The 12,606-nt window shown below is 37.8% G+C and overlaps 1 protein-coding gene across 5 annotated transcripts in view; it reads left to right on the forward strand.

The window, feature by feature from the left end:
* The first annotated feature begins 4,383 nt into the window (after nt 1–4,383).
* Nucleotides 4,384–12,606, forward strand: part of LOC126273163 (eukaryotic translation initiation factor 2-alpha kinase 1-like) — a 153,165-nt gene continuing 144,942 nt past the window's right edge. Inside the window, exons 1-2 of one of the 5 annotated variants that reach the window (XM_049976634.1) lie at nt 4,384–4,766; nt 4,849–5,245. Coding sequence is in view for 1 of the 5 variants with exons in the window: in XM_049976632.1 (XP_049832589.1) it covers nt 4,682–4,709 (28 nt within the window). In the remaining 4 variants the exon portion in view is untranslated. Of the gene's footprint in view, nt 5,246–12,606 lie in introns of all 5 variants that reach the window. The other 4 variants (XM_049976633.1, XM_049976636.1, XM_049976632.1 and 1 more) reach the window with 4 other exon arrangements.

Below are 12,606 nucleotides of genomic sequence, written 5' to 3' on the forward strand. Positions count from 1 at the left end.
TAGCTCAAGAGAGGCTGCAGGTTGGTACCGGTGGTCCTGATGGCTGTTGTAATTTGAAGAAACCCACTGGTGATATTTACCACTACTGTTAAGGCTGCAGTAGTAGACATAGGATTCCATGGACACTATACTTCAGCGATTACGAAATTTTCCTTTATTAGAGAACTGAAATCCTTCTGCATCAGAAGGCAAGGATGATAATAGTTTTAAAATGTATTGATATAAGTAGATCCTGCAGCTCTGAGAACTGCCATTAGTGTGTGCTCTAGTGCTGCAAGTGAGTTGCCAGTTCTGGTAGCTCATTTGGTTGCTGAAACAATTGGGTGTTAAGGTACTGTAATTAGGATAAATCCCCAGCTCTTCATTCAAGAATTGCCTGTGGGATCGAACTTAGGTTCAGAACACTCCTATTAAAAGACAAAACTAATGTGACACGATTTGTTACTTATTTACAGGAAACTTAATCACAACCACCGATTTATTACAAAATATGCCATTCAGAACACTCTTAAGTTATGAAAATCTTTTCAGGGATCCAAAATATTCAAAAATATATCTTTCACATAAATATAAAATAAAAAATTTAATTTGTTGTGAGCGAATCTGGAAAAGCAATCCTGGACTCTTCCTTAACAGAATGACCACAGGCCTGTTATTGTTTTTAAATGTCGTTTATGACTAAAAGATGCTATAAATCAAACAGTGGGAAATCCAAGATGGAATGTAATAATATTATGAGAACGAAAGTTGCTACTCAGCATGTAGCGGAGACGCTGAATCGCAGTTAGGCACAACAAAACCACTCTCACAATTAAAGTTTTGGCCATTGGTCTTTGTCAACAATAGACACACACACACACACACACGCGTCTGCACTCTCAGGCAACTGAAACCAGTGAGACTGCAGCTGTGTGTGTGACATGCTATAAATTCTTGTCTTGTAAAAGTAATTTTGTTAAGGGTAACAATTTTCAATGAAGAAGTGATCCAAAATGAATACTTTACTCATACATAAAAGTAATTATTATGTGCTTTACGTTCTTGTAGCTGGTACACGTAATATTTTTTATTGATAACAAATGCTGTACTTAATGTATTATTTTCGTTAGTTTTTAACTGAAACTTATCATACATAAGTGCATTTCTAAGAAATGCAAATGCAATTAAAATAAATAAGATATTAGTAGCTAATGAACCGATAATCACAATTAAATAGTACAGATTTTTTACAACAGTAGTTCATTATAACTAACTACATCAACTGCAATAAGTTTGAGTTTATTGTTAACATAGTCTACAAAGTCCTAAATAGGAAGGGTCCCAACACACTTTCCTGGGGCGCACTCAAAGTTACTTCTAATCTGTTGATGATTCTCAATACAAGATAGCATGTTGCATCCTCTCTATGATCGTACTTTCGAAAGTAAACATAGCGATGGTACTGAGTAATATGCCTTTTGAAGTAACGAAATACTGTTTCCACCAGACAGCCTTAATGCATGTCTGTCAGAATGTCGTTTGAGAGAAGTGTACTTCGGTTTTCACATGACTAATTTTTTTGGAAGCTGATTTTGTCAGAGATACCTCATTATGTTTGAGCTCAGAACATGTCCTAAATTTCTACAACAAATGGATGTCAAGCATACTGAACATACTTCAAAGTTATTTACAGCAAAACTATGTGTGCTTTCGTGTCAGACAACGTCATTAGCGATAAAAAAAGCTAGCTATATTTCATTTCCTCATCCTAATCATGAACATGCTAGAACTCTAAACTACAGAGAACTCACAAACTGCATGTTGGCTTCAGTCTCACATTCTTCGGCCGACGTTCATCTGATGATTTTTCTCACCTTTCGCCAACATGAGTGGTTAGCATTGTTAAAGGTTCACTCTCTATAGCTGGTGGTGGTCTGGAGCCAGCTCCCAGCCGCGAACTGTATGTCCCTGACGCGCCAACGTCCAAGGGCTTCTCCTCCATCATTTCCAGTGAGGTTCTCTGCTACCTGCGACGGTCATTCACTGCAGCACAGGAAGGCAGGTTCCGTTTACCTTGAGGCTTTCTTCTTTCTTGTTGAAGTTGTTCTCGTGTTTTTGTGCTTATCTGAACAACGAGTTGTGATAGTTCTTCTCTACAGCCAGAACTTCTGTGTCAGTGAATTTTACTACGTGGTCGGTCTCACATAGCAAGTGCTTTGCCACAGCCGATTTCTCCACGTGCCCCAATCAGCAATGTCGCTTATGTTCTGTGATTCTGGTGTTGATCGATAGTCGAGTCATTCCAACATACACTTTTCCGCATGTGCATAGTGTAACGTATATTTCCGGCATTTCTCCTTTGACGACCTCAGACACTCTTTGATCATGTTTGTCGGTTTATAAATAGTCTTTAACCTTTGTCTACGCAATGTACGGCCAATTGTGTCCGTCACTCTGGGAGTGTATGGCAGGAAGGTCGTGCCCGACATTTCTTTTTCTGATTTGTCACTTCATCAATTGTTTGGCTCTGTTATACTTCTAATATAATTTGTGGAGTACCCATTGCTTCTCTGAACACTTTCCAAGTGTTGTATTTCGCATTTGATGTGCTGCAGCTCAAATATACATCTTGCCCACATTACGAGCATATTAACATGCCTCTTTTCTGGCCTGCGTGGTGATTTGATAATTTGTGCAGGTATTGGTCCGTGTGTGTCGATTTTTGATACACGCTGTGTCCCAGGTTTTCACTATCTCTTGTGACCAGCACATCGAGAAATGATAGTTTTTTGTCCTTTTCTACTTCAATGAGAAATTTTATGCTGGTATAGAGACTACTCAAGTGTCTCAGGAAGTCACTGAGCTGTTCTTCACCATGGCTCCACAAAACGAAGGTATGATCGACGTATCTGCACCACGCCTTAGATTTACAAGGTGCCAAGCCCAGTGCCTGTGTTTCAAAGTGTTCCATGAAGAAGTTGGCTGCCAATGGACTAAGAGGCCTACCTGTGGCGACGCCTTCCAGCTGTTTGTGGAAGTTGCCATTCCAAGTGAAGTAGCTCATGGTGAGACATGCGTGAAAGAGCTTTGTGATGTCTTGCGGGAAGATCGAACCGATGTGCTCCAGAGTGTCACTGAGTGGCTCGTTTGGAAACAAAGCTGACGAGCATGTCGTTTGGTGCAAGTTTTAGTTTCTTCAGCTTCTCAATGAAATGTCCTGATTCCTTTATATATGTGTCAGTCTTTCCCACACGTGGCTGGAGCAGAGGGGCCAAGCGTTTTGCCAGATTATACATCGGTGAGCCAGGAGTGCTAACAATCGGTCTTAGTGAAACGTTATTTTTATGGATCTTAGGTAATCCATACAGCCGAGGTGGTCGGGATTCTGTGTTGCGCAGGTTCCTCTGTATGTACGCCAGATGAGAAGATGCCTTGATTAACGGATTCGTATTCCGTGTGACACGCTGCGTCATTGTCCATATTTGGGTTTGCAGCTCTCAGAGATAGAGCTGCAAAGCAACACAAAGAAATTGCGTCGGTCCCATAAAATGTCATTACGGGGGACAGAAGGGAAATTTTACGCACTATACATGGAACTTGAGGAAGAGGAATCTGCATTTCATATTTTGGAAAGTCGAAGCATCAGTTTTTTATCTGTTTCGTCACATTGCAGCCAGAATTACTGAAAAGGAACACAGTGCCATTAGATCCCGTGAAAATTTGGTCTGTTTTAAGGTTAACTTAGATACTAGACCAGTGCAAATTTTTGTGCAATAGTCATCTCTCGCTCAAAATCTTCCTCTTCGAGATATATAGGTTCTCTTTACATGTTGTATTTGGCGAAATAGTTCGAGAGCCTTACATATACCACATAAATATTGAACACTGACTCTTACAAAACTGTTTCATACACAATTTAGAGAGGTGCTTAATAATAAATAGCCCTGCCGCAAATCAGTATTTCAACAAACAACTTGCAGTATCTAAAGGTTTCAGCGCATTTATTTATGTAACACTACAAATGCCTGACAATATACAAATGAATTCCACCTACTAAACCATCTGATTCTAGCCACAATACTTTTTTCACTTGCTGTCGCAGCCATGTTGCAATCCATTTCATTGTATGGTACCGGTATCTATAAAAATCCCTTTTCATAGAATTAGTAGAGGGCAAGTAATTTAGTATACTCATGTGGTACAATTCAGACTGCTGTCTCACTGCTTCTGTTAATCTGTCGTCATTTATTATAAATTAAAAAAAAAGAAATAATGAAACGAAATATGAAGATTCTTGCATGGCCGTGATCATGAGGAAATGAGCTTGTGGGGCAAAGGACGGATGACGTCAGTCGTCAAATTTTTTCCAAATAAACCTTGACGGTGCTGTAACATTCCATGGCTTGACAAGATGGCCGGTGTGGATTCCACCATATGAAATGCATTGCATTGCGGAATGTTTTGATGGGATGGAACGTGACGTGACATGATGGCCAGTGTGAACTGGCCTTTGTGCTCTCATACTTTACATTTTGAACGTATTTCATCACATGATTCACGAAACAGTTCAACTCCTACATATCGCGAAGACGTCATTAGACTAATTACAGTGAGCGTTTACAAATAATTCTTCTTGCGTTCCAGTCGTTAATGGAACTGGAGAAAATCACTGTAAGTAGTTCAATGAAAAGTATCTTCTGCCATGCTCTTCACAGAAGTTTGCAGAGTAGGTACGTAGACATAGAAATACCTGCGGCTGAACGAAATACCATCGAAGTTCGAATGAGGTAAAAACAACTCCCATTTAGTTGTAAGTAGAACTGGCGTCATGAGGAGGTGATAAAACATTTCCCTCTCCACATTTTACAGATAAAGTGTGGCAATATTTGGCAACAAGGGCCCTGATTGATGAAAAATTTGAGTTGGGCTGATATCGAACGAGAATCGTCTTGCATGCGTCATAGATAGTCTCGAATATTCACTCTCTACCACTTACATCCGACGGTTACAAATAATTAAACAGGTGCATTTTCTATACATGACCAGTTATCACTGAGATCATTCAGCTCCTACGTTTGTGTAAGAATTATCTGAGGTGTTATTTAGCGGCAGGTCGCCGCACGCTTCAGTGCGGTGCGGTATCGGCATGTGAGTTGTGAGGTCTTGTTTGGACTTGTCAGGTTGCCTTTGTGTATTGTTGGTTGGAAGTGATTTGTGTTAGCCGATAAGCTGAAGTTGGGGAAAAAGTTTCACAGGTGCTGCAGCTGTGAGTATAGTATCAAGCACAAAAATTATAGAAAGGCTGTATTTTCGATTCAGTCTCTCTGTGACATACAGAAGTCAGATTTTTTCGAAATAAATAAATGGCCAGTTCTGTAATAGCATACGCTTTAAGTAAGAAAAGAGAGTTTTTCATTCACGGATTTGTTTCATACATTGAATTGTTATTTAATATAGTTACATTTTGTCAAAAGTCTACCCTGAACCTGTGAAATTGAAGACCAGACACTGCTGCTTGTTTTCAAATAGGCCTATGTTTGTTTTTGTTTTCTCCTTTCATAGAGCATTAGCATTCTTTCGTTCATGGAATGATTTAATCAGTGGACTTTATGGTAAGTTTGCTTATCAGTGTCATTCCAACCCATCGAAGAATGCGGAATTAAACTTTTGATGAGATAATATATATGCAGAATTATTGATTATTCAGAATATAATATTAGGCCTAATTCATTATGGACAGTTGTAAAAAAAAACAAAAAAAAAAAAAAAAAAAAACGGAAACGATGGTACTTAGATTTAGGTAAATAGGGGAAGTTATGAAAGAACATGTACGTGTAGCATATGTTGCACACTGAGAAAGCAATAGACAGAAAATTTAATTTCACACGCATGTTCTTGAGAATTAGGGAAAATTGACACTTTTAAACAAAATAACATCTTTGTGCTTAATAGTATGTGCATTAATGCCCAAGAAAGGTGTGACCTTATAATATATGGAGTTCAATTCATGATTATACATTCAGTGTAATTTGTTAGTCTCCATCACTGTCCACAATTTTTGCAGAGGTAATGTACTGAATTGTTGTTCCTGTACACAAACGATGTATTTGGCTAATGCAGTTTATGATTTAGAAGGACTTTGTAACTTACCCATTTTAATTAATACAGATAGTGATTATAAAGTAAATTTTACATTTAATTTAGTAATTTCAGCACACAATAAAGCTGTGTTGACAGCTACACAGATTCACAACTCATCATTCGGCTGTCCACGTTTAAAGCATCAAAATTGGTTTATTGTGTAGTGTACATTAAATAAATATAGCAATGCAGATGTGCCTTTGTAATGAAATGATTGTGTACATTCAGTTATCATCTAAGCAATAAAGATTTAGATGTAAAATATCACCAACTGAGATTTTTGCATCTTCTCTATGTTACTTAATTGTACCAATCCTAACATTTTGTGTAATTTAAAGTTTCAACATATCTTGTGTGAAGTATGTCTTAGATTTCTGAGTTTTTCCTAACTATGTTAACAAACAAAACCGAGAAACATTTTTTCTAGTTTGTCATCACAAACATCTGTGTTCTTGTATGTTACAAGTAGGGTAAGTAAGTACATAGTATATTTGCACAGTAGCATATCATAGAATGCTGAAAAGTGCGCACCCTGAATCATCTGGTCTAGCAATGTAAATTGAATTATTTTTTTAATTATTACCATCTTTTGCATAAACTGGGTGGCATTTAATCAGAAATAAAAGTAAAGGATTCATTCAGATTTACAACAGGAAATGATATACGAAAACAAAGTTAAAAGTTTTGGGTGTACTTATTGGTGAAAATTTAGACCAGAAATATTGCATTGTGGATCTTTTGAAATAATTGTGCTCAATTCTAATGCCTTAAGAGTAGTTGCCAAATTTAGGTAGACATAAATGAGTAGTTATTATAGCTTGCATATTTTTATCCACTAGTGGATATTTTCTTATAGATTCTGGTCAGAGCTTCCATTGACTGGTCATGTGTGCGTGAGGGATTACAGAAGTCAGATTCCACTCGTTCTTTGACCCATGACATCATCATATGGCAATACGGTACCTATAGTGTCACTTCATACACAGAGCAACAAACACGAAAATACGTATAAAGAAAACAATAATATCTCCCTCCAAACTACAACCATATTAACAGGACAACAATGGGGAAATTTGGGTTTTAGTGCAGGGACAAACTACATGTAACAGTAAAATACACCAAATGACGAACACAAAAATCTACAGGAATCGGACGCTTCCCTTGACCTGTGCGTGAGATATACTTGCTTGTGTCCTTTTTTCTCCACCGAAGAAGATTGTGCTCAAAAGCTATAATATGTAGGTGTGTCTTCATTGGGCCTACATCTCAACGGATCATCTTTCCCATGAGTATCAATCTATTCTTTGCTTATTTTGTTTTGGTCTTCAATTTGAAGACTGGTTTGATGCAGCTCCCCATGTTACTTTGTCCAGTGCAAGCCTATCCCAGAGTAACTATACTGCAACCTACATCCTTTTGAATCTGCATACTATATTCATCTCTTGGTCTCCCTCTACACTGTAGACACCTCCCCCCCCCCCCCCCCCCCCCCCCCCTCTGCCCCCACGTTTACATCCAGTAGTAAATTGGTGACCCCTTGATGTCTCATGATCCTCCTTCTAGTCAGGTTGTGTTGCAAATTGTTTTGCTCCCCAATTCTGTTAAGTACCTCCTCATTAGATATGTGATTATCCATCTGATCTTAAGCATTGTTCTGTAGCACCACATTTCCAAGGCTTCTCTTCTCTTATTGTCTAAACTGTTTATTGTCAATGTTTCACTTCCATACATGAGTACACCCCATCCAAATACTTTCAGGAAAGACTTCTTAATGTTAAGAAATTTCTCTTCTGGAGAAATGCTTTTATTGCCATTATCAGTCTACATTTTATTATGCTGTCCAAATACCAAAACTCATCTACTACTTTGTCTCAATTCCTAATCTGATTTTCTCAGCATCACACTATATAATTTGACTGCATTCCATTATCCTTATTTTGCTTTTGTTGATGCTCATCTTGTATCTTTCTTGCAAGACACTGCCCATTACACTCAAATGCTGTTCCAAGTCCTTTGCTTCCTCTAAAAGAATTAAAATATCATTGGCAACCCTCATAGTTCTGACTTCTTCTCCCTAGACTCTTAATTCCTACTCCAAATTTTTCTTTTGTTTCCTTTACTACTTGCTCAATATACAGATTGAATAACATCGTGGCTAGGCAACAACCATGTCACACTCCCTTCTCAAGCACTGTTTTCCTTTCATGCCCCTCGACTCTTATAACTGCCATCTGGTTTCTATACAAATTGTAAATAGCCTTTCACTCCCTGTATTTTACCCCTGCCACCTTTAGAATTTGAAAGAGAATATTCCAGTCAACATTATCAAAAGCTTTCTGTAACTCTACAAATGAGAAGACAAAGGGTCAATACTAACTCGCGTGTTCCTACATTTCTCCGGAATCCAAACTGATCTTCTCCAAGGTCAGCTTCTGTTGGTTTTTTCATTGTTCTGTTAAGAATTTGTGTTAGTATTTTGCAGCCATGACTTATTAAACTGATAGTTCATTAATTTACACATCTGCCAGCACCTGCTTTCTTTGGCTCTTGCGTACCAGGTGGAAGACTTTTGTCATAGATGGCTCTCCCAAGGCTATGAGTAGTTCTAACAGAATGTTGTCTACTCCCAGGGCCTTGTTTGACTTAGATCTTCCAGTACTCTCTTAAATTCTTCGTATCTCCCAGATCATCTTCACCTGCATCTTTCTCTATTTCTATATTATTGCCATCAAGTACATCTCCCTTGTACAGTCCCTCTACATTCTGCTTCCATCTTTTAGTTTTCCCTACTCTGCTTAGCACTGGTTTTCTACTGAACTCTTTAATGTTCATACAGGTGGTTCTCTTTCCTTCAAAGGCCTCTAGGCAGCATTTATCTTTCCCTTAGTGATATATGCTTCTACATCCTTGCATTTGTCCCCTTAGCCATTCCTGCTTAGACATTTCCAGTTCCTGTCTAATTCATTTTTTAGAGGTTTGTATTCCCTTTCACCTGTTTCAGTTAGTGCATTTTTATATTTTCTCCTTTTATCAATTAAATTCTTGTGTTACCCAAGAATTTCTACTATGCCTCATCTTTTTACCTATTTGTCCTCTGCTGCCTTCAGTCTTCCACCTCTCAAAGCTGCCCATTCTTCCTCTGCTGTAATCCTATCTCCTTTCCTTATCAGTCATTCCCTAATGCTTGCTTTGAAACTCGGAACAACCTGTGGTTCTTACAGTTCATTCAGGTCCCATCTCCTTGATTTCCTACCTTTTTGGAGTTGCTTCATTTTTAATCTACAGTTCAAAACCAATAAGTTGTGGTCAGAATCCACATCTGCCCCCAGAAATGTTTTAAAATTTAAAATGTGTTTCCGAACTATCTGTCTTACCATTATATAATCCATCTGAAACCTTCCATTGTCTCCAGGTCTGTTCCCCACAAAACTTTTTAGCTACCCAGTAATGATATTTTTAGCCACCCAGTAATATTATTAATAATAATGATATTCTTAGCATATTAGGTCTGCTGTGAGGAACAACAGGCCAGTCAACACACTAATGTAACTGAGAAATGAGAAACTTAGCAAATTGCAAAAATTTTAAAAGATCTTTTAACTTTGCAGTTATGATTAGCACTGTTATAAGAGAAATACATAGTCTAACAAATTCTTCATAATTACTGAAAAACTTGTATATTTATTACTGAGCCTGAAGATGGTGACAAATGCTGTGTCGTGAGCCTTGGCATCAAAATCAAGGATACTCTTTTAGCTATTAATGTCTTGCACAGGTCTGTCTGAAAATAGACTGGTGTAGAAGTTTCTGGCATAAGTTGTCTTTTAAGTCTGGTAGGCTGTTGATGTCCTTTAACGTTAGACTGGATGGAGATTTTCAACTAAGACATAATTTCACAAGTTTATTTGAAAAATGACCACACCTTTTTTTTTTCTCTGGTAAATGCTGCTGAAACTTCTGGCACAATGGTTTCTGTAAAATATTTCTGTATTTCATCTTTTCATCCAGTTAACAGGATAGGATTCTGGTGAACATACTTCACTGGAAAACTAGATGAAGAAGTAACTAAGAAACAGCAAAAGTCACCATTAATATTATAATTAATGTAACAAGATACTTGATTTGGTTTCCGTGCTGGTGGGAATCCGAAAATTTGTTTATTATAATGATACTCATGTAGTACTGGGAACAGAAAGTTGTCTGAAACAGCAGAAGTTCCAGATTCCAATTGGAATACATATAGTAGCAAGAATAGGCTAGGCACTGGTAGTGATGGTGGAGGGGGTGCATACATGTTGGCATAAAGTCTGTAGTATCTAGTGAGGTTATAATGGATTCTGAATGTGAGATTGTGGGTAAAGGTCAACTGTAGAATGGAAGAAAATCATATAATTAAAACTGGAACCACAGAAAGGGATTCGTATGAGATTATTTTTCAATGGCTTGTCTAAAAATTACATCCAATAGATAGTTACAGAACCAATGCACAAGGGCACTGACTAACTAGTACCCTAAACTTTTCAAATCAATTTACATTGAGGAGGGTATGAGCAGCGATAAAGCTGTGTTAGAATCAGTAACTACAGGTATTACTAGAAAAGTTTAAATAAAGTAGGAAAATATTTTTGATTAGCAAGAATGGCAGTGTAGAAATTGCGGACTATCTAAGTAGTAAACTTCAAATATTCAGCTCCGAGGACGAAACCATGGTGCACAAATAGGTAAAACTCAAAAACATTGTAGAATATATCTTAGGTGAGTGTGTGGGGAACATTATTGTGAGGGATGGAAAAAAACCACTGTAGTTTAACAGCTGTGTTATTAAGTTGCTGTAAAACCAAAGAACTTCTCCAATTTAAGTTAAAGTCTGGTAGACAAACAAAACTTGAATGTCTTCACGTAAAACTTCTGGGCTGATAGGCTGTGGTCGAAGTATAAAACTCTCCCCTGACATTTTGTCTCCGACTGCGGGAGACATCCTCAGAGGTACAGCGGCAAACTGCGAAGAGAACTCGAGGAAGCCCTGATTATATAGGCAGTACAGAGAGCCCGGAATTTTTAAGTTAAGACAATACCTGCTGTGAAAGCTTACATTGTATGATCAAAACCTGAATGAATGTATGGGGAGGGTGAAATAAATTTCAAAATAAAATTTTGCCAAACAATCTGACAAAAAATTGTAATAACTTTTGGTCTTGCATAAGATCAGTAAATGGACTGAAATCATCCATTCAATCAATGGCACTGAACAACAGAAAAAGTCCAAAATAATAAATTCAGTTCGAAATTCGTGGAAGAAGATAATAAGGTTCCTACGAATGCCGAAATGCCAGATATTGAGATAAGTGATTGCAGGGTATCAAGTCAACTAAAACTGCTCTACGTTGTAAAGCAACAGGATGGGATGAGATACCTGTGAGGTTCTACAAATATTATCCAAAAGAAATTGGTCCCCTTCTAGCAGTTATTTATCATAGGTCACTGCTACAATGAAGTGTAACAAGCAATTAGGAAACACTGCAAGTCAGTACCAATTTCAATAAGCGTTACCAGATAGACGTGCATAGTTATAGGCCCAAATTGTTGGTGATGTCCATTGATTATAAATTTAAGGAGCATGTTTTATGCTTGTGTGGTATAACAATTTTGGAAGACAATCTCCATAAATATCGGTGTAGATTCCACAAAAACAGGCTTCCAAAACTCAGCTTGCGCTGTTAATCTTAAGAGATCCAGAGTGCTGCAGATAAAGGTGCTTAGGTTGCTACCATGTGCCCTGACATTCAGAAGCCAATCGGTACAGTTCCACAGAGTCATTTAGTGAACAGAATACACCTTGGAGTATTGGGCCAGATTTTTGATTGACTACAGGATTTCCTTGCAGATGGAACTCAACATGTTGTACATAATGGAACAAAACTGATAAATGTAATTTTGGGAGTTTACCAAGATGTTGATACAGGACCATTGTTATTTACAATTTATATTAATGATCTAGTGGATAACGTTGGAGGATCCACCAGGCTATTCATGGATGATGATGTTACCTACAGGGAGGTTGTAATGCCAGAAGACTAGCAAAATGCAGGAAGACCAGCAGAGCACCAACGATCCTTGCAGGTACTACCAGTGAACCAGGAACATAAGTAAATGCAATGTACACATAAATAGACAAAGAGTTCCACTAATGTTTGATTAAGCTGTTGATGACAGATAGTTTGAAACTGTAATCTCCATAAAATACCTAGAAATAACCAATTGGAGTGAACTAAAGTTGAATTACCGCATGACACAAAGTAGGTGTCACACTGAGTATCAGTGGAAGGAAATGTAGTAGATCCACAAAAGCAATGGCTTGCAAAACACTTGTTCACCAATTCTTGAGTATTGTTCATCATTCTGGGACTTCTAGCAAGTAGGATTCATAGATGAGATAGAAAAGACCTAACAGAAAGTGTTGTTTTTTCTCGGGATCATTTATGGAGG

The sequence above is a fragment of the Schistocerca gregaria genome, chromosome 5, assembly GCF_023897955.1.
Source record: "Schistocerca gregaria isolate iqSchGreg1 chromosome 5, iqSchGreg1.2, whole genome shotgun sequence".
NCBI lineage: Eukaryota > Metazoa > Arthropoda > Insecta > Orthoptera > Acrididae > Schistocerca > Schistocerca gregaria.